The sequence below is a fragment of the Oryzias latipes genome, chromosome 7, assembly GCF_053564925.1.
Source record: "Oryzias latipes strain Hd-rR chromosome 7, Olatipes_Hd-rR_3.1".
Taxonomy (NCBI): Eukaryota; Metazoa; Chordata; class Actinopteri; order Beloniformes; family Adrianichthyidae; genus Oryzias; species Oryzias latipes.
This window is the reverse complement of record NC_136243.1, coordinates 1,427,550-1,449,748: the sequence shown is the minus strand read 5'-3', so window position 1 is coordinate 1,449,748 and position 22,199 is coordinate 1,427,550. Positions and strand designations below refer to the sequence as shown.

The window sequence follows — 22,199 nt, the reverse complement described above, 5'->3', positions numbered from 1 at the left end:
CCACCTTTACATTGATGTATTATCCCAACCATGACAAAGGTGGATGTGTTTTTTAAAAATAATTATGTTAATCAACAACTCAATTTAGTTTCAAGTCCTTTCAGTGATAATTGTGGACTTTCTTTCTTTAACTGAGGGGTGCCAACAATTTTGTCAACCACTGTGTGTGTGTGTGTGTATATATATATATATATATATATATATATATATATATATATATATATATATATATATATATATATATATATAGTGATTTTTGCTCAGTGAAAGGTGCTTTATGTGTAAAATGTACTTTTTTTTTTTTTTTTTTTTTTTTAACTTGTCCTGTCCAACAGCTGGGCAGACAGACGAGAGCTGAGGGCCTCTTGTGTTGGACATATTTTGCTTTAACAAGAGGGGTTATTAATCTTCTGACAAACCAAAGGTATGTCTGAATAAACCCCTTTTGTAATTGAGGCCAAACTTTATTAATTTCAATCATGTCTGAAAATCTTTGGTGTTGGACCGGACGGAAAAGGAAAGAGGGGAAGAAGAGAGAGGGACGTTAGAGAGAGGCAGTGGCGCCTCCAGAATTTTTTCATGGGGGTGGCCAGTGGGGGGCCACATTAAATCTTGGGGTGGCACACAAAAACCATGAGCTATATTTTTAAAATTCATTCTACCAAACGTAGTAAAACAACCTTTAGAAAACCAACAGAAAGATAAATGCCTACTGATATTTTGTAGAACATGAACTTATAGTAGATACTACTAGTATAATAACTAATAGATACTAGTAGATACCATTAGTAGATACTACTACTGATTTATATATATATTTTTTTGTTTATATTTAATGCTTTGGTGTCTCTGCTTGGGGTGTTCGGCTCTTGACTGAGAGATATCTATAATGAACAAAAAATTAAATCTGTTGTTCTGAAATAATAATAAAAATATCCTTCTAATTATTAATTATATCTGTTGACATTTCTATTCAGACTAATAATCATGAAACGTTTTTATTATTAGGGTAACATAATTCTAACTTCACCAGTTGGTCCAGGAACAGGTGGAGCCCCTGCTTATGCTGAGTTCTGCCTTGTTTCTCTGACCGATGATGCTGACTGTCCCTCCTCTGATGCCGTCTCATCTTTGTCTTCCTTATTCTCTTCTGTCATTCATGCTGCTCTGTCTCATCGTCCTCCTTCTCACTACTCCTCTGTTGCTCCCCTACCATCTCTTTCACTCCTTCTGCTGCACTTTTATTCTTAAAATAAGAATATATGTTGAATTTCTCTTCATTCTCTGAAAATGGACAGACACAAGCATCAACTAATGACTATAGGTAACTCTGTGCAAACAAAAACACATCAAAATGTTGCGGTAACACAACAACCGGTGCTTAAATAGTGCCATGAAAATGAGTGGCTTGTGACAGGGACATCCTTTTTTTACTTATTAATAAGAAGTAATGACACATCCACCACCGCTGATGATGTGGCGTATTTGCACCAAGTATTTGCACACTGGGTTTACATGTTTTGCAGACCGCATGTTTTTTACACCTTTGCAGCTGTATTTATTTAATACTTAATATTTATTTATTTAATTAATAAGAATCTAATTTTTGATAATTTTTCATAATAATTTTAGTGATATTTTTAATTATTTAATATAAATGTCATTTGTGATGTCCTTTATTGATGTTATATTATACAGATTATTTCTGAATGTCGTGTTGCTGCCACAGATAAATGAAATTTCCCCATTGTGGGATTAATAAAGTCATCTATCTATCTATCTATCTATCTATCTATCTATCTATCTATCTATCTATCTATCTATCTATCTATCTATCTATCTATCTATCTATCTATCTATCTATCTATCTATCTATCTATCTATCTATCTATCTATCTATCTATCTATCTATCTATCTATCTATCTATCTATCTATCTATCTATCTATCTATCCAGATCTAAAGTACAGTAAACAGATTGTTAAAGACCCACGGAAAATATTTAACAGGAAAAGAAACATAGCATTTTGGGATGTGTGATTGTGTGTGCGTGCGTGCGCTCTCGCGAGCACGCGTGTGTGTGCGTGCTGAAACCGGTGCTCGCGCGATGCAGGAAGAGAGGGGGGAGAGCCATAGAGAGCGCGTGTGAGGGTGTGGAGCGCATACACGCGCGGTCAGTCGCCGTTTTGGACTTAAGGAAAAAGTAATAAAGAAAGTTCATCTTTAGTGACTGAGACTGGTTCTTTTGTCTGACCGGCCCAGAGGATCTGAGGGTTCGAACGCGGTAGTGAACCACGCGTCTTATTCATTCTGCGTCCAGCGGCTCCTCTGTAGATGTCTGCGCACTCAAAGGCAGCAGGGAGGGGAGGGGGTGAGGGCTGGTTTAGGTGATCAGAGCGACTTGCCGCTTGCTGGCTGTGCATTTGGGATTAAACGCACAACTGATGCTACCACAGCTTATAGTGGCTACTGGGGTGGCCACTGGGGTGGCCAGGTGTCGGAGAGGGGTGGCCATGGCCACCCCTGGCCACCCCCTGGTGGCGCCACTGGAGAGAGGGGGGGGGGGTAGGGGGTGATAATAGGAGGGGAAGGGGGATAAGACCATGAAGCAGCATACAGCAACAAGTTTACTGGTTGTTAATCATTACGGTAAGGTTCAAATGCAGTACAAAAAGGGCGGAGCCTGTCCACACACACACTCAAATGTTATAAACACACCTGCTAGCTGCAAAAATGTCCACCTGTCGACATGTACACAAAACAGATAGTGTTCACACGCATACTTATGCCTGATAACCAACTAGTGTGAAATATTTCAGTCATTCAGTCATGCAAGCTATTAGTGCAAAGGTGAGCTAACACCTGTGCTCAGGTGAGGTTTTATGTTCTTCTAAAATGGATGGTGGAACGTGAAAAGAAGGAGGGAGAGTGCCCAGCCATCCCCACCCCAAGACCCCCACCGCAGCAGCAGCGGCAGCCGGAATCCCCCCAACGCCACACGGGAACCGGCAGGGAACAACCGCCGCCCGGGCGACCAAGCCCGCCACCCAGGCCAGGGCCAGCAGGGCCGCCGCAAGGCCCCCAGAGCCAGAGGCCAGGGAAGCACGGAGGGAAAGAGAGCGCCGCCCCAGCCCAACCAGGAGAGCAGCCCCCCCGCCGCGCCGGGAGAACCCAACGCAGAGCCCCACCGGAGAAGGACGCCCACAGCCCCAAACGAGCACCCCACCACCACCCAGGAGTTCCGGGCATCCCCCCGCCCCAACCCCAGGTACGAGCCAGGACCCCCCAAGGGAGACCCGCTCCGCACTCCAGGCAACCATCCGCCCGGCCCACGGTTGGTCCAGGGAGGAGCGAGGCAGGGGGCCCGCCGCCCCCGCCCAGGAGGGGGGAACCCCGGGGAAAAAAAGAGGGCCCACAAGGGGTGTTATAAATATGGCCCGACCAGGCTCGGCCACAGTTGGAAATTTGGCGGGGCCCAGCACTCAGGAGCAAGGACCAGAACCCACCCCCCAGGGACCAGACACCCCCGGCTCAGATGTAATGTGAACTCCCCCACCGCGCGGAGAGAGCACCGCCGGGCCCAGGAAGCCGGCACCCCGGGGACACGGCCGCCGTTGCAAAGGGGGGCCCGCACCCCCCACCAGGGAAGAGGCAGGGGACAGACGGACCCAGGTCCCACCTTCCTTGCAAATTGTGTGTGCGTGTATGTGTGTTTGAGATGGTGTGTGTGTGCATGTGTGTGTACTTATTTTTGATCAATATTATTTTTACTTTAAAAAAAAAAAGCTTTCTCAGTCGGTTCTTGTCGGCTGCTGTTCAGTTGCTGCAGCTCTAGATGGGGACCTGCATCGCTGCTTTTTCTGTGGTGAGGCTGGGTCCACCCCATTGACTGTATTTGAGAACTGGTCAAAGTAGTCCTTCCCCCCCTCGCGTTCCAAACAGGAAGTTTGCCTTACCTGCTGGCTCCAAAAGGCCCAAATTCTGTAGACTTCTATAGAGAAATAATTCGCTATTATTCAGTCATTCGTTTGATCAGAATCACCATTCTGGCTCTGATACATGTTCCTGATAATTCTCTTTTTTTCATGATATTTCTTTATTGCAAGAATTTATTAAACATTTGATTGACAGATTATTTTGAGCCTGCTTTCAGTGGAAGGTATGTGGTCTTCCAACAAGCTCACTCCGGATTAGTTGCCATAGAAACATTGACTCAGACCAATCACTGCTTTTTGTCAATGTATGGTTCCAAATGGCGGCGTCTGTACCACGGAAAAATGGTGACTGAATTAACTACATTTTACTGGAGGTAAGGCATTTTCTATGGGTGGCATCACACTCGCTCAGTCCAGGTCTCTACACAGTCAGTTGTTCTCAGTCCTGTTCTCTGATATAGTCAGGACACTGGACTTGGCTGGCTAGCCTTTTTTTTGCCTTCTGTAAAGGTCAGTGAAGGTTTTCATTTATCAAGCTTTTGTTATTTTGAAGTTTTGTCATGGCAACTGGACCTAAAATCTTCTTCACTTTTGAGAAGTAGATTGTAACCCTTGTGCTATCCTAGACACTTTACCATTGGGAGTTGGGTCATCTAGACCCACTAGACAGAGCTCTGAACCTTTTTTCTTCAATGATTTGTGATCTTCACTGGTGTCCATGGATTACATGAAATCTTTCCACCTTTATCCACCTTTGTCATGGTAGGGGGAACACGTCAGTCGTGGTTCAGTCAGAGAACGTGAAACAGATGCTCCTCATCGTAACCCCTAAGATTAGGGGTTACGATGAGGAGCATCTGTTTCACATTCTCTGACTGAACCAGAAGAACCACAATCCAGACCCATGGAGTTCCCCTTCTCCTGTGCATGATTCTTCCCATATAGCTTTGTCTTGTATGTAGAAAAAAAACGCACATGCATGGACGTGCACATATACCATTTTTATTTTGTGAAGTTTTAAGTTTCATTTTGGTTTTTCAGTTCTTACTGAAAGAAATTAAGGACAGGACCAAATAAGGATCCACCTGACTGTTTCCCCGTGGAAATGGCCAGAGTGCCATTCAAGCTGAAACTGCCACTGATTGTTGGACAGCAGGACTGCTAAAACAAAAAGAGGCACTTGTTCTGGTCCAGAGCTGCATTTCCTTCTGTTGCTGTGCAGGGGGTCAGGTTGCCATGGCAATGTTGAAGTCAGTACTGGACCTGACATCTGTGTGCACGTGTAGGTATGGCTCTGCATCATCATGGTGATCATATTTCTTATTACAGACAAAGCAGGAAAAATGTGTTCAGTCTAGAGGGACGTGTCCTTTCATATCAGCTGCATCTTCACATTTTTTTTTACATGTCACACTTTATAAAAATAAAAATCATTCCATTAATATTCACATGCTCAGTCATGACTCACAGTCATTTTTGCATACAATACTAAAGGATGCAGGTTAGGATAATCAGATTGATGGCTTAGAGCTTCATTTGTTGTTGAAGAACAGCTTGGATACCAGAGGTCTTCACTGCTGGTTGCAGGCCTCAATACCAAAGAAACTTTGGTTCGTTGTGCTACCAAAGTGTTCATGTCATCACTGAGACTTTAGGTACTTAGGCGTTTCTGGAACAGTTGGCAGAGTCAATGAAGCTAAGGATGACCTTGAAACTTTTGACAGCCAACCCCATGTCACATTGACTTTGGACCAAAGAACGCTCAGAACCAAGAACCGCAGCTGCGATCAGATCAGTTCCTGGCTGTGATTCCAGAAAGCAGTATCTGGAGGTTGTTCCTGGTTTCCATGAAGATTTACAGCTTTTGTGGAGATATGAGAAGATGAGGACACACCTGCTTTGCTGAGGCATGATGGGTAAGATGGGGCTAAAGGTGTAAAGTCAGTGGACAAACAGTTCCTTGAAGAGGTGGGGTTCCTCTTGCTGGCAAAACAGCAAAGCCCTTATATGCAGCCAGTATAAAATTCAGCAAATGAAAAAGAAGAATACGCTTCTGGCTAATCAGAAAGAGAGTCCAGCTGTTAGACCCCGTCTAGCAGGTCGACTGCCACTCCGCACCTTTGTCAACTTCTGAGCGTTTGGTTTGAGCCACGGTCCAGGCAGGTTCCCCTGGCGCTCCAGTGACTCCTCTCTCCTCTGGTCATTGTTCTGCGTCCTCCATGTGGCAATGCTGGCTGTTGATAGGCTGACCTCTGAGAAGCTGCAAGCTGATTCACTGTCTGACAGATCTTTCATTGGCATGAGGAAGGAGAACACTGCCTGCTGGGCACCACCCAAGCTCCCAGCATGGCGGCTGGAGCTATGGTGGCTGACAGCGGTGTTCACCTCCTCATCCCCTCTTCTTCTGCTCCTTGCTTCGCTCCTTCTCCTCTCCCTTGCTCCGCTCCCTGAGGATTCCACCATCTGCCTCGAGCCAAGTGATGGCACTCTGTGCATGGGGAAGCTCCTCTCCTCCTGGTCCTCCTGTCTGTTTAGCCTGACATTCTTTCTCTCCTCTTTTTTCTTCATTTCTCTCCTTTCCTCCTGGTGTCTTTTTTTCTCAGCTTCCTCCTTTCTCATCATTTCCTTCTCCACATGATCTAGGTCCAGAGCGGGAGCCCCTAACTCTACTCTTCTTCCTCTTATTCTTCTGTTTGTTTCCATCTCTCTCGCAGTCTCTCCCCTCTCTCCTCCCACTGATCTTGGCTGTTGGCTCAGAGATGCAATTGTCATGGATGCCACAGGTTGCTCCTTGTTGAATGAGGAGGGGGAGGGAAGTGAGAGGGCTCCCGTCTCAGGGTCTGGAGGAGAAACAAATGCTTTTAAATTCTTAAAGGAGCAGACTGAAGAAGTACATGTGAGTGATGAGTAAACACCAAAACAAATGAAGAACAATCAGATCTTTCATCCTGGATTGAATTAATCTTCTAAAATAAAAAATCTTCTCAAACTTTCTTTTCTGAGAGTAACTTTGAATTAGACAAATGTAGAGTTTTTGGTTCATCTTTGGTTCACTAGCAAATGAACCCTTGAGCGGGTCACTTCAGTGTGAATACAGATGGCTTTCTGTTGAGTGGTGTAACAATCTATCGATGAAAGTGCAGTTCAAGTGCACTTGATGCACTTGATGCACTTGATGCACTTGAACTTTAGGAAACTCAAATGTGAATGAATTTGACATTCATTCTTGTTTACTTGTTTGTTTGGACAAATATTTCATTTACATTTGATGATCTGGAAGAAAGCCAAGAAAACTTCACCTGCATTGTTCAGTACCATTGGTACTTCTCTCTATAATCTTTGTTTCAGTTCAAACGTTTCCAAACCTTCTGTAAAGAGGGATAGATTTGGGGAGGAGAATGTGAAAATTGGAAGAATGAATTGTGTCGTCCTTTGCTGATTTTGCAGGTTAACCCACTTAAAAATAAATTGCCAGTCATCCCAATGGTAAGTTCATTTGAACAGTGAGATAGAAAATCAAGAAATACACTTTAAAGAATTTATACATTTGTTTGGATTTGATTGAGGGAAACAAGTATGTGATCCATTAAATTCAAATTCAAATTAATTTTATTTCTAAAGCACCTTTCATGTGAAGAAAACAGCTGAAGGTGCTGTCCATAAAAACAAACAAGAACGCAGTAACACCAATCCAGACTCATGCAATGAAATAATTAAATAAACCCCTCATAATAAAATACACAAAAACAAACACAAGTAAAAGAGAAATGACTAAAGAAAAAAGCTAAAGAAGAAAGAACCCAGAGAACCTTTTAGTAACCATTAAAAGTTCAAACCAGTTAGATTCTCCTAATCAGCCTGTAGGGGTGGGGAAGCAATTCGGATTCGGCCAAAGACACCTGCCCACAGAATCAGTCCATCAATCAGACTCCAAACTTTACAACATGGGACTAAAGAGTAGGGCAGGGTATCACCTATAATTTCCAGAATCGATTTGATTCGATTGATTCATTTTTCCCCCGACTCTTTTGATCCACTCAATTTGATGCAATTCAATTTTGAATTCACAGTGTTTACACTTTTTGTGTAGAAATACAATAATAATCTATGTATGTTGTGAAAATTTTCATATTAATCTGATACAGTTCACATACTGTCAAATTTATTAGTGAAATTATAAACCAATGTGATTGTTAACACTATACTGTGTTACATCGTTTCTCAAAAGAAGCTCCAACAGAAACCCCTCTAAACCGCCTCATATTACAAAAATAAATGTTCTGCCTCTCCTGAAGCCCATTTCAGTTTGGCCACTAGTTGGAGCTCACACTACAGCATTACACTCTATTCCAGAAGATTTGAGCAAAATGCTTTCTTAAGAAATTTTGGAAAATTCCTGCCTGAGCCTATAAAGCTGATCATTTAGTCTGCAATGTATGTTTAGGTCAAACGAGCGTTAGCATTAGCCATCCTAAAGGAAATTCCATTATACGTTAGAATCAAGCTAGCAAACTTTGGCTTTACTGCTGCTCTTGTTAAAATTACACTGTAGATGTATCAGAGTATATCATTAATGTTCCATGAACCTTTCAATTGTATTTTGTAAACTATCTAGCAGTTTTACAGTTGTACACCTTGATTGTTTCAAAGCTTGATCTCGCAATATCTCACGAGAGTAGCGGTCACCGAAAAAGGAGAGGCATAAAAAAATCGATTTCTACTATAATAGATTGATTATTGATCTATTAAGGTTGTATAGATTCAGACCATTGGAAAGACTTGCTTGCAATGGTCTAAAAAGTCCCCCTGCTTAGGAAGGCACATGTGCAGACCTGCCTGAAGTTAGCCAATGATCACCTTAATGACTTAGGCCCCATTTACACTGCATGGTTCAAGTGACCCAATTCCGATTTTTTTCCTGTCTTGTGGCACAGATCGGATATGACTGGTGAACGTGTAAGCAGGAAAAAAGCGCATGGATTCTGATTTTCTCAGATCGGAATCAGAAATAAATCGGAAACGAATCGGATACGTGCATTTGCGTGTGCCATGTAAGCAGACAAATCGGATATTCCCCAGTAAATGCGAGTCGTACGTCAGTGACGTCAACTCAGGACACCACCAACTGAGATCACATGACTTTATAGGTGCTTTTGTGCGCTGATGTTGCTGTTCGAGGACAGCTGGACCCCCATCAGTGTGTTACCTTTCAGCCTCAGCCTTCAGACCATAGTCGGAAACCGCTGTTATTTCCGGTCCGGTCCCGGTCGGGACGCAAACGGTAACTAATGAAGCGGGACACTTCATTAGTGTCCCGCTTCATTGCACAAATGCACAGGAGCAGAGCGGCTCGTCTGAGCTCCTCTGTGGGAAGCAAAGTTAATTCGTTGCTTTGGAACAGGCTAGAAGCAATGCAAAGCGTTGATGCAGTGGTGGAAAGCACGCCGCCACTGGACTCTAGAGCAGTGGAGACGCCTTCTCCGGAGTGATGAATCTCACTTTTCCATTTGATAATCAGATGGACGAGTCTGGGTTTGGAGGTTGCCAGGACAACGGTACATTTCGGGCCGCATTATGCTGGGTGGGAAATTTGTGTGGGCTTGTTTTTCAGGATTGGACTTAACCCCTAAGTTCCAGTGAATGGAAATCTGAATGCTTCAGGATACCAAAACATTTCGGACAGTTCCATGCTCCCATGCTTGTGGGAACAGTTTGGAACGGCCCTTTCCTCTTCCAACATGACTGTACACCAGAGCACAAAGCAAAAGTCCATGAAGACACGGATGACAGAGTCTGGAGTGGATGAACTGGACTGGCCTGCACAGAGTGCTGACCTGAACCCCATAGAACACCTTTGGGATAAAATAGAGCAGAGACTGAGAGCCAGGCCTTCTCCACCAACATCAGTGTGTGACCTCACCAATGACCTTTTGGAAGAACGGTCCAAAATTCCTATAAATACACTCCTTAACCTTGTGAACTGCCTTCCCATTAGAGTTGAAGCTGTAGCTGTAAAATGCGGACCTGCATCATATTGAACTATACAGGTTAGGAATGGGATGGCACTTCAGGTAATAAGTGAGTCAAGGCAGGAGAGCCAATACTTTTAGTGTTATAGTGTCTCTAGCTTTCTTTGTGATTTTCTGTCTCTCACTGTTCAAATGAACCTACCATTAGTATGACAAACTGACTATTTCTTTTTAAGTGGGCAAACTTACAAAACTAGAAAGGGTTCAAATACTTAGTTCCTGTCATGAACTGGTGGTGGAGGACCCAAAATGCAGGAGACCAGGCTTGGTGACAGAAAATAAAACATTTAATAAACAAACTGAAACATGACAAAACTATGGGGAGAAACAAAAGGTGACACAACAGAGCAGATGACCTGACAAGGATGACCAGAAACCAAGACATTTGAATGGGCTGAGGGTCATTAACTGAACTGAAGACAGCTGTGAATCATGAACCTGAAAGTGGAGTGACTGACAAAAGGAAACCAAAAACATGACCAACAACAACTAAACCAACCTAAACCACAATATCCTTGCAGTTCCTTCACTTTATGTATGAATAACAACATTTTTAATTTTCAATCCCTTGTGAGCCCTACTTCCGGGGCACCCTTCTTAGTCTGAAAGGATTTGATAAGCTGGTCTATGACCACTTTTTTCCATGCTGAGGAATGGGAAAGCAGACAGAACTGTTTTGGCTGAATACATCATAGGGCATGAGGGCCTGTGGAGATTGGCGTTTCTATCCCAACTGTTGGTGGATGTAAACCTATGTGGATGTTTGTGAGCTATTTCTCACAATTGGGATTAAGATGTCAAAGATTTCAAAGCAGCAAACAGGAAGAGGTGGGCTTGCTGAGCTGGACAGAGTGCTAGTGATCTTTGAACTGGGGGCGGGGCCTTGAAAGAATCCTACTGGCCTGGATTTTTAAAATCAAAACACTCCAGTCAAGGGCACAGCTGGCACACTTAAAAGATGTATACCATCATCATCTAAGATAGCATAAGGGTTAAAGCATCAGCTTGACAGAGTGTGAAATGTAGTGCCCTTAGGCTGCTCAGCTGATTCTCACCATCTAGACACTCTGCCCTGGTGAGACCAGAGTGAAGAGGTATCAGTGATGTGCAGTCAGATAATGCAAAATATAGCTTAAAATACATCAATAAAATAAAATCATATGGCTTTTTTAAAAATAAACTAAAAATCAAATATTAATTTTTAGACATGTCTATTCTATGATTACTTTTTCTGTAAAAAACGTAGCGAATTTACACATTTCCTGTTCAAGTACATGAGAAAGTGGCGGGTGAGGCATCAGCAGCCCATGCCTCCCCTGTACCGCACACAATACATTTGCTGCAGTTGATGCATGCGCTTTATAGTTTCAGTCTCTCTATCATCATCATTAAAGACACTTTATTTTGAATTACTTTCATTTTCTATATCATGCCAACTGTCTGATTTTATTGGAGCCAGTTTGTGACTCATTTAGTTTTCTTTATCTGCCAAAAATGCAAATTAGAAATACACCAAAGTACGTGCACAAAGTAAGTGCCTCAAGGCAGAAGGCTCTGGTGATCCCAGAGAATGTGTCACCGCGGCTTTAAAATAATAGAATTAGTGGTAGCAAGTCAAGTGCAGCCATCCAGTTACAGTGGCTTGCAAAAGGTTTCGGCCCCCTTGAACTTTCCAATCTTTTGCCACATTTCAGGCTGCAAATATATAGATATAAAACTGTAATTTTTTGTGAAGAATCAACAACAATTGAACACAATCATGAAGTGGAACAAAATGTATTGGATATTTCAAACTTTTTCAAACTCTCTCCAGATGTTCAGTGAGGATCTCTGAATGATTCAATGTTGACCTAAATGACTAATGATGATAGAATTCACCTGGATGTCATCAAGTCTCTGCATAAATGCTCCTGTTCTGTGATCGTCTCAGAGGTCCGTTTAAAGGACAGAGAGCATCATGAAGAACAAGGAACACAGCAGGCAGGTCCAAGATACTGCTGTGGAGAGGGTTAAAGCTGGATTTGGATACAAAAAGATTTCCCAACCTTTAAAATCCTAAGGAGCACTGTGCAAGCAACAATACTGAAATGGAAGGAGTATCAGACCCCTGCAAATCTACAAAGACCCGGCCGTCCGTCTCAACTTTCAGCTCAAACAAGAAGACTGATCAGAGATGCAGCCAAGAGGCCCATGATCCCTCTGGATGATCTGTAGAGTTCTACAGCTGAGGTGAAGACTGTGTCCAAAGGACAACAATCAGTAATGCACAAATCTGACATTTATGGAAGAGTGGCAAGAAGAAAGCCATTTCTTAAAGATATCCATAAGTGTTGTTTGAAGTTACCCACAAGCCACCTGGGTGACACACCAAACGTGTGGAAGAAGGAGCTCTGGTCAGATGAAACCAAACCCAACTTCTTGGCAACTACGCAAAACGTTCTGTTTGGCATAAAAGCAACACAGCTCATCACCCTGAACACACCATCCCCAATGTCAAACATGGTGGTGGCAGCATCTTGGTTTGGGCTTTTCTTCAGCAGGGACAGCGAGGATGGTTAGAATTGATGGGAAGATGGATGCAGCCAAATACAGGAGCATTCTGAAAGAAAACCTGATGGAGTCTGCAGAAGACCTGAGACTGGGACGGAGATTTGTCTTCTTGCCCACTAAAAAAGCTACAATGGATGGTTCAGAAATAAACATATCCAGGTGTTAGAATGGCCAAGTCAAAGTCCAGATTCCATCGAGAATCTGTGGAAAGAACTAAAAACCACTGTTGACAAATGCTCTCCATCCAACCTCCCTGAGCTCCAGCTGTTTTCAAGGAGGAATGGGCAAAAAGTTCCATGTGCAAAACTGGTGGAGACAAACCCCAAGAGACTTACAGCTGGAATCACAGCCAAAGGTGCCACAACAAAGTATTAACTTAAGGGGCTGAATCATTTTGCATGCCCAATTTTTCTGTTTTTTATTTGTTAAATATCCAATAAATGTCGTTCCACTTCATGATTGTGTCCCATCTGTTGTTGATTTTTCACAAAGAAATTACAGTTCTATATCTTTATGTTTGCAGTCTGAAATGTGGGAAAAGGTTGAAGGGTTCAAGGGGGGCAAATACTTTCGCAAGGCACTGTATTCTTTAACATTGTTTAGCATCCTTTTCCAAATGGAGGATTAGTGCCTAAACTCAGGAATTTGTGGAGACGTGTCCCTGGCAGTGATCTCTATTGAGACAGAGATACTTTTAAACTGAAGAAAGAAAAGGAAACTTTTACAGACAGGTCATCCATGTGATTTTTCAGAAGGAGCGGAGCACAGACTTCATTTATTAGTGAAAGCAAATCAATATTTACATTTGGGTGATTTTTTTAATGCAACAGTTTGTTAACAGAAGAAAAATGTTGAAATGAAATTTAAACAACACACGAACTGTTGCCAGTTAAATGGTGAATAAGCTACTCTGTAGTGTTCGTATGTTTGTACATCTGACTGATGGCATCAGTGCCTCACCAGCCGTGAACTTCACCACACGTCACTAAGAGGTATGTTTTATTGCCACCATTTTTCTCCTCATCCATTTCCCTTTTCTCCCAGTATTGTTGTCTTTGAACATGTTGCAGTGCAATAAAGTCAGTTCATTCATTCATTGAAGTGTGTCTCAGAGGATCTTTTACAGAAAAGAATGTTCATATGAATCTTTTCTCAGAGCAGTGATTCCAAAGTTTTCTCTAGAGGTCGTCAGATAGATAATGATGTCCTAGAAGCTTCATTTCCTCTTAACCTTAGCTGTTCTGATAAATTCAGCTCTAAACGTTCATGAGTCTTATCCAAAAAGATTTCTCTTGGAACAAAGTTTGTGGTTTGAATAAGGGATTATTTAAATGAGTTATTAGATTTCAGCTTTAAAGAAATAACCTTTCTCTGTTAAAACTTGATTCCATCATCTGTGTGACCCCACAGCTTTGTTCCCTTAAACTCCAGCAGAGTGGAGCTGCTGGAGCGCGTTCCTGCCGTGCTGCCATGAGCCTTCCACAGCAGGTCATGTAACCAGAAGGAAGACATCACAGGGACCAAACAGTTAAACTGATGTCAGTTCAAAAAAGTTCACAGTGACTGTATTGTTAACTGACTTCTTAACTCACTTATTATCAGACACGGTTGTGTGTTTTCACTTACCTAACATGTTTCGAAGGACGTCTTCGTCAGAGTCTTCATCAGGTGGTAGTGTGTGATGTTTATAAAAATAGATGATTGTGACTGAGGCGGAGTCACCTGTCAAACTTTGACAGGTGACTCCGACCCTTGATGTCTGTTTGCTGCTGGAGGATGTTGCTCCAGGTGTGAGAGAGCAGGAAGGCTCCCTCATCCCGGTTCATGGAAGTGTGGGCTCACTTCTGGATCTCCACCGCCTCCATGATCCATCTGCAGTGTCTGTTGTCTTCAGAGGACTTTGGCCTTTTCCCAGTCCAGGATGTGGTTTTCTTGTTTGCAGTGGTCTGTTGTGGCTGATTTCATATTTTCTTGAACTGCCTGTTGTCGTCTGGCTCTTGTTGTTTATGGCCCATTGAGGATACTGACACCTGGTTAATGCATTTTATATGTATTTCTTCTCTTCTTTTTTTTCCTCCCCGTCCGTTACAAGTTCTGCACGGTCGATCGAGCAAAATAAGAAATGCAACATCATTTACGAAATATCATGTCACACCTGCCATAAATCATACATTGGAGAAACAGGACGCACCTTCATCACAAGAAAAACAGAACATCAGAAAGATTGTGAAAAGGAAACAAATACTAACAAGAGCCAGACGACAACAGGCAGTTCAAGAAAATATGAAATCAGCCACAACAGACCACTGCAAACAAGAAAACCACATCATGGACTGGGAAAAGGCCAAAGTCCTCAGAAGACAACAGACACTGCAGATGGATCATGGAGGCGGTGGAGATCCAGAAGTGAGCCCACACTTCCATGAACCGGGATGAGGGGGCCTTCCTGCTCTCTCACACCTGGAGCAACATCCTCCAGCAGCAAACAGACATCAAGGGGCGGAGTCACCTGTCAAAGTTTGACAGGTGACTCCGCCTCAGTCACAATCATCTATTTTTATAAACATCACACACTACCACCTGATGAAGACTCTGACGAAGACGTCCTTCGAAACATGTTAGGTAAGTGAAAACACACAACCGTGTCTGATAATAGAAGAACCTAAGAAGTTCAACCATATGCTGATAGATCACATGATTACATGAACTAAAGAATGGAATAAAATTATGAGGATGATAACGATGATGATGGTGATGACCAGACTGAAGAGGAAGCAGAGTTACAAACCGCGAGTTTTCAGTGCGCCCAATCACGTAGAAGCAGGGCTCGCCCTGTTTGGAGTTGGTCATGCAGAGAGACAGGCTGGACAGTTCCACTAAGGAGGAGGAGGAGGAAGAGGAGGAGGAAAAAGAGGAAGAGTCAGACAGTACAAAGAAAGAGCTGAGTAGGATGCTAACTCCAAATACGGCTGTATAAAAAGCCACCCTACCCCCAGATAGGCCGCCGAAGCTCCGCCACAGGAGCTCTGACATTAGAGAGTCCCTGAGCTGTGATTGGCCGGTTTTTAGGCTGGGAGGCATGCTGTGTACATGTCAATCGCTTACATCAATGGTGGACCCCTCTCTGCTGGCTTTATCTTGTTTAGACAAGTACATTTAATAGTTCTTTTTTCATAAAAATGTCAGAGTCAAAGTTGTTGATGTTATTCTATATAGTACAGTATTCTCTTCATGTCATGTTATATCCACTTGGCTCAGCTGCTGACTATGTTGTACAGAGCCTTTTCCAATCATATTTCACCCAAGTTGTGTTGTTGGTCTCTCTAAGGGGCAGAAGCCCTCAGAAATGACTGGAAATAATTCAGCTGTAAGCACCACAGATATATACTGTATCAGCCAATTAGTTAGAACTGTATTTGATCCTGCGATGAGGAAATATCTAAGCTTAGCACATGTATACTGTGGATTGAATAAGGACAGGACAGGTGAGAGCAGAGAAACAATTTTTTATTTGATTAATCTCATCTGGAGCTAGAAATCTAAGCAAGTGGGGCTGACAATGAGATGCTCCAGCCTGAATGCTGGTGTCCCTGTGTTCAGTTCTGCTGTTCACTCGTGTCCCATGTCATCCAAATGAATGCTAGATAAAAACATAAAAAGAAAAAAAGCAACACAGCTGCACTGACGCAGCTATCAGCATTAACCTCAGATTTCAACACAAGCTACTGAAAGTAAACCACAGACTTCAAGTTGCCCAGTATAAGAAAGAGGATGGATTTCATTAGACAGATAGATTTAAAATCCCTTTAAGGAAACTGCATCTATCTGCCAATAGAAAGCAGTTTTAAACTCATTCTACACACAGTTAGAAAGAGTCCTGTGGGAAAACTACAGAGACTCAATTCAGGCTCAGTTTATCCTGTAGAGCAGGGGTCGGGAACCTTCTTGGCCGAGAGAGCCATAAACGCCACATATTTATAAATGTAATTTCCAAAGAGCCATACAATAATGAAGTGTCCCTTTTCCACACTGAGGCACGGAGACTTAACATCATTTAAGGTTCTTTATTCTGGGTACTATAGACCACAAAAAAACGCCGTACAATTAATTCAGCAACTCCTGAATCTCTCCCGCTGAGTCGAGACGAGAGCGCTTCTCCCAACTTTATATTCCCCTGCTCCCGCTGCAGCCCTCCCATTTCCCTTATTCGGCCCATAGCTGAACCCCATTGGTCTAAACTACCTAACAACAGGCTGAGCAACAGAACTGAGAGCCAATCAGATCTCTGCTTGATGCGTTCAATGAACTCCAGAAATTATAACGCGGCCCAACAGCCACCCAGTCCAAGTCAGTAAGCAACGATATGTTTAAAACTAAATATACAAGTGAATGAGTGCATTTGATGTAATTTCAACATTTTTAAAGTACAATAAGTCTGTGGATTCTTTTTAATATTGTTATGCTGTTGCTAATAAATGATGAGTATTTCTCATGGTAGTTTTGCTGATGGTCTAGTCTGGTTGATACGTGGTGAGTTTCTGCTTCATGCAGGCGTTGAGACTTTAAACGTCATCGTAGCTCTGAATGTTCTGTAGATGTGAGACAGACTGATCACATGCAGACCTGAGGCCAAACACACACTCACACACTGCAGTGAGTGACAGGAAGCGGGTTTTACGTTTTTACAATCCCTGCGCGATTCACCTGCTGCCTGTCCCCACAACCCCCCCACCCTCTGCTTTCTCCCTCACACATCCCGTCTCCGCTACTGCGCGCTCTTTCTCAGAGACGGGAGCGCGTAGTTTTAGGCACGGCAATTCACAGGTTTCCAGCTGGTACAAACTCTGTGAAATAATAGATAATTGTAAACTTATAGTGCTGGCGCAGATTTTTCTCTCTAAGCACTGTTACTACTGCGCGCCTCTGGCATCGCATCGCACCCGAGAAGGACTGGTCTAATGAAAAAAAAAGTATAATTAAAGATTTGTCTGCGAGCCACATGTGACCATCAAAAGAGCCATATATGGCTCGCGAGCCATAGGTTCCCGACCCCTGCTGTAGAGCAACAAGATTAAGAAAAACAAAGTGGCGGATTTATGAAAACTTCATAAATGAACATTTACATTTAGTCTTATAGCAAAACTAAATTAGAGAGGCCCCTGTTAAGTAACTTGAGCACAGAAAATGTACTAATTGTTTAGGATTTAATACAAAACTATGATCAACTGACATAATGGGGATTGGTAAAATGAATAGGGTTGGTCCCCCCATTCAGTTTAAAGTTTAAGTGGAAACAGATTGAATGCATTCCTCCTGAACCAGTACTTCAATGCAGAAATCTTTATTTAACATCCAAAATGATCGCACAGAAAAGGAGAAGCAAAAGATAAAGTTTAAAACATTTCACAGAAGCTAAACAGACAACTATCACAAACAGCAATTGACTATAACGCCACCTATTGCCCAATCAAGATTGAACTAAATAGGCTCTCTAAGAACAGTGTCTAGTTTAGCCCATTACAGTTTGGTGAGGATAAAAATGATGTGGGACACCATTTTAAAGGTAAAAGGGGCAAAAGAAGTGTAAAATCGGTGCCCCCCCTGGGTCAGGGGTGATTCAGACAGAGCTCACACCAGATTTATTAAAAATGACTAACAGCATTTAGTTCTTTTGGATTTGTTTCATTTTTGAGTATTTGTCCAGACTTTAGTGGCAGTTTTAGATTCTGTAGTTAGTGAGTTTGTTTAGTTTTTAGTTTCATCACATCCCAAGTGAGGACTTAGCACGGAGGAGTGAGGCAATGAGGAGTGCTTAGGTTACACGCCATAGGCTGTACACTGTAGCACATCCTGCTGCTGCACCGCAGTGATGTACAGTATGTGCATTCCAACAATTTTCTATAAGGGTTTGTGTAAACTCCTGAGCCTTGCATTCAGATTCCTGATATAGAGAGGTCAAAGAATAATGTTGTTGAAGGTCTTGCTGCAAATGCACAGCCCACCTCCACTTTCTGTCAGAATGCAGGATGTCGGCACAAACCAGGGGGTTTTGGTGGGAAGCAGCTTTTGAAATCAGATTTTTGAACTCAGAACCTGGTTTTTCTCTGGCTGCTTTGGTTGTGTGAGTCAGAACGAGGCTCTGACAAAGCTTGGTGGTAAGAAACCATCACAGCAGACCCACAGCGGAATGAGAAAGAAAAGAGGACAGAGCTAAGCTGAGAGGAAGTCAGACAGGTGAGTCAGACCGCACAGGTGTGACAGCTCACCGTAATCTGGCACGTATCCGTTTCCCTTCTGAAGGACGAGGCGGATGCGATTTCCCCCTCTGCGGATCTGCTCCACAGCCTGACTGTGGGTCATTCCCGCTGTATTCTCACTGTTGATTTCCACCAACTGGTCAGACACCTGCAGCACAGAAACACACTGACTTAAATAAGCTCCTTTCCATCAGTCTGTGGGCTTTGTGTGTCTATTTGTATGATTGTTTGTTTGTCAGCAAACTCATACTTTGATCTTGTTGCTGCGTTGGGCAGGCCCCCCATCCATCAGCCCCAGCACATACAAGCCCATGTTGTACTCGCTACCCCCCCTCAGGGAGAAGCCGAAACCTGTGGGTCCTCGCTCCAGAACCACGCTGTAGAACCTGGACTTCTCCTAACACGCACAGAACACAGACATGAGCGCTGCACAGGAAACAACATACATGCATGGAAACGGCTGTGTGTACAGGTGAGGTGCAGGTGTTTAAGCCTCTTTTCCACAGCTGTAAGGATCCTAAATAAATGACAGATGAACTTCATATTGAAGTCAGCTGGTTGGACTTTGGGGTTCTGACTTGCAAAAATCAAACAATGTGATTTCCTGGACCAGGAGGTTTTTTGCTCCTGATTCATCACCTCTGGGTCCAACTGTTGTTTTTTCCCTAATATTTCTATATTAATGACACTAAATATTTTCTGTTTCTATATACCTGACAAGAAGACAGAGGCATCATCATCTCTGATTGGAAAAGCATCTCTAGCACAGTAACTCAAAACCATAAAAAGGTCAGAAAATGACATGTTTGCCTTTATTGTAGCTGACAATTATTTTCTACAGAAATGAACTTGGACATTGAATCAGTCCTTTGGCTTGTTGTTAACCTGATATTTCTGTTGCTTGGATCAAAGTGTTGATAAATGGTTCTAACAGGGTTGGGAACCTTTCGGACCGAGAGAGCCATGAACGCCACATATTTTTACATGTAATTTCGTGAGAGCCATACAACATGTTTCAAACTAAACATACAAGTGAATGTGTTAATTTTATGTAATGGTCTGTGGATTTTTCAAATAACATTGTTATTGCAGAGGACTGAGTTTAACTGGGGGGCTGTTGGGTGGCGTTCTAAATTCCAGAGTTCATTGAACGCATCAAGCAGAGATGCCGATTGGCCCTCAGTTCTGTCACTCAGCCTGTCGTTGGGGAGTTTGGACCAATGGGGTTCAGTTATGGGCCAAATAAGGAAATAGGAGGACTGGTGTGGGAGGGTGGAATATAAAGGGGGGGGGGGGGGGGGGCGCTCTCAGCCAGTGTTGCCAGATTGGGCGGTTTTCCGCCCAATTGGGCGGTTTTTGTTCTAAATTTGCGGGTAAAAATGGCTTTGGGCGGGTATGCATAATTTGGGCGGTTTTAGGGTCTGTTCGGCGGGTTTTTCCCCCTCATGAATATATAATAGCGGACTACGTTAGGCTGGGTGGTTGTTGAAGTCTTATGTTCTGAAGCTCCGTGAACGCACCATGTAGAGACGCTTAATGGGTTCTGTCATCTAACCTGTTGTTGGGGGTTTGTCGCCCCGCCCCTCCTCTTAGAAGTTGCGTTCTTTAAAGCTGACACCGCGGTCGCGTGTGGGCGGAGCTACGAGCTAACGTTATGGTCTGATGGCTGCATGTCTGTGTTTATCGATGCATAATAAACACGGAGAATGAGGAGAGATCAGGTTTAATATTTTGGAGAGTTCTACTTGGTAATCATGTTTCCATGTTTGAGTTCATGAGATCGTCCCAGAAAGTCTCTGCTTCAACTCCCGCAGAGAAAGCTGCGTGTGAATCTGCGTGTTTGCATCTCTCTGACAGTTTGAAGCCAACGCCCCTCCCCCGCCCCTCTACCTGCTTTTCCTCTCTACCTGTTCATATCCTCTGTAGCTCAGAGTTGTTTTCCCCCGCGCTCCTCAGTGTGTCCAACACAGAGAGCGGAAAATACGGTCATAGCAGGTTGACACGGTAGTAGTCGGGGCGCTTTGGCGCAAGCGCAGCACAAGGATGGAATAGGTTATACATAGGTTATAGCGGGTTAAGAAAATGAATGGAAGAAGGCCGGTCCGCTGAAGAAGTTTTCAATACTGTACTCCTTTTATTAATAGTCTGAACTATCTTTGATTTTAAGAAATGTTTTATTTTGAAAAATCACCGCATCGGGTACTTAATCAGTCCAGTAGGGGAAAAGCTGTTAGCTGTATATTGATCTTATCTCCCCCCCCCCCCCCCCCCCCCCCCCCCTTTGGGCGGGTTTTTGCGGGGTCTGGCGGTTTTTAGATGACTTTTGGGCTGGAAAACTGTGAATCTATCTGGCAACACTGCTCTCAGCGGGGGAGATTTAGGAGTTTTTGAACAAGTTTTACGGCGTTTGTTACGGCCTGCAGTAACCAGAATAAACAACCTTAAAAGAGGTTAAGTCTCCATGCCTCAGTGTGGGAAAGGGACGCTACATTATGCTGTTGCTAATGGATGATGAGTATTTCTTAGCATGGATGTGACTCTGGTGCTGCATGGTGGTTTTGCTGATGGTCTAGTCTGGTTGATACGTGGTGAGTTTAAGCTTCATGCAGCTGTTGAGACTTCCATCCATTAAACGTGATCGTAGGTTGGTCTGAATGTTCTTTAGATGTGAGAAAGACTGCTCACATGCAGACGTGGAGCCAAACATTGGCAGTACAGCAATACTCACACGCTGCAAATCCCAGGGCACACTAGCAACCAAAAATATTAAAAACAAAACCCCAACTCTGTAGTCTGTATTTATGATTTTCAGTCCCTCCATGTGGGCACTGGCACAAAGCTGGAAGTTGCAGCTGTTTTTCCTAAAAGTAGTAATAAAAGTTGTGATAGGATTCAATAATAATTTTCAATTTATGACTTGGACCAAACACTGGACTCTGCTTGTTAATGATTCCTTTGTGCTCCAACAAAAAACTTGAAGGAGAACTAAACTGTTCATCTCTGATTTTATCTAAAAGGTTTGAAAATTGTTAACAACAGTTGTTAGTGTTTGTTGTCCTTCATGACAACATCTTACTGCTGTCATGACCCTGCATATAAGACCTTTTTGTGTTGTGAATAAAAACCTTTTCTCATGATTTATCCTGCTGGTTCCAGGTTACACTGCAAAGACGGAATTGCTGTGACGCAGGAATAACATGATGGCATATGACCAACTGTTAAAAACGCATTAATAACATGTGAACATTCTATTCTTACCATTAATCAAACAAATCCACCTCACTCTACCCACTGAAACAAAAAGTTTGGCTGCTGTTCCCATAGAAATTAACCTTCGGCACATTTCATTCTAACTATAATATTTCATTGGAGCCCAATGACACCAAGAATGACAACACTGGAGGTAAATGATAACACAGGTTTCTGCAG

At 43.1% G+C, this 22,199-nt stretch overlaps 1 protein-coding gene across 9 annotated transcripts in view; it reads right to left on the bottom strand.

Moving 5' to 3' along the window:
* Positions 1 to 4,916: 4,916 nt before the first annotated feature.
* The window catches only part of LOC105354474 (membrane-associated guanylate kinase, WW and PDZ domain-containing protein 3), a 159,419-nt gene continuing 142,136 nt past the window's right edge, over positions 4,917 to 22,199 (bottom strand). For 7 of the 9 annotated variants that reach the window (XM_078949999.1, XM_011477671.4, XM_078949998.1 and 4 more), the window contains 3 exons: positions 19,021 to 19,167; positions 18,780 to 18,918; positions 4,917 to 6,774 (listed from right to left, as the gene is read on the bottom strand). In XM_078949999.1, the coding sequence (XP_078806125.1) occupies positions 5,996 to 6,774; positions 18,780 to 18,918; positions 19,021 to 19,167 (1,065 nt within the window). In that variant the 3' untranslated portion in view covers positions 4,917 to 5,995. Of the gene's footprint in view, positions 6,775 to 15,301; positions 15,390 to 18,779; positions 18,919 to 19,020; positions 19,168 to 22,199 lie in introns of all 9 variants that reach the window. The other 2 variants (XM_078950001.1, XM_020704940.3) reach the window with 1 other exon arrangement.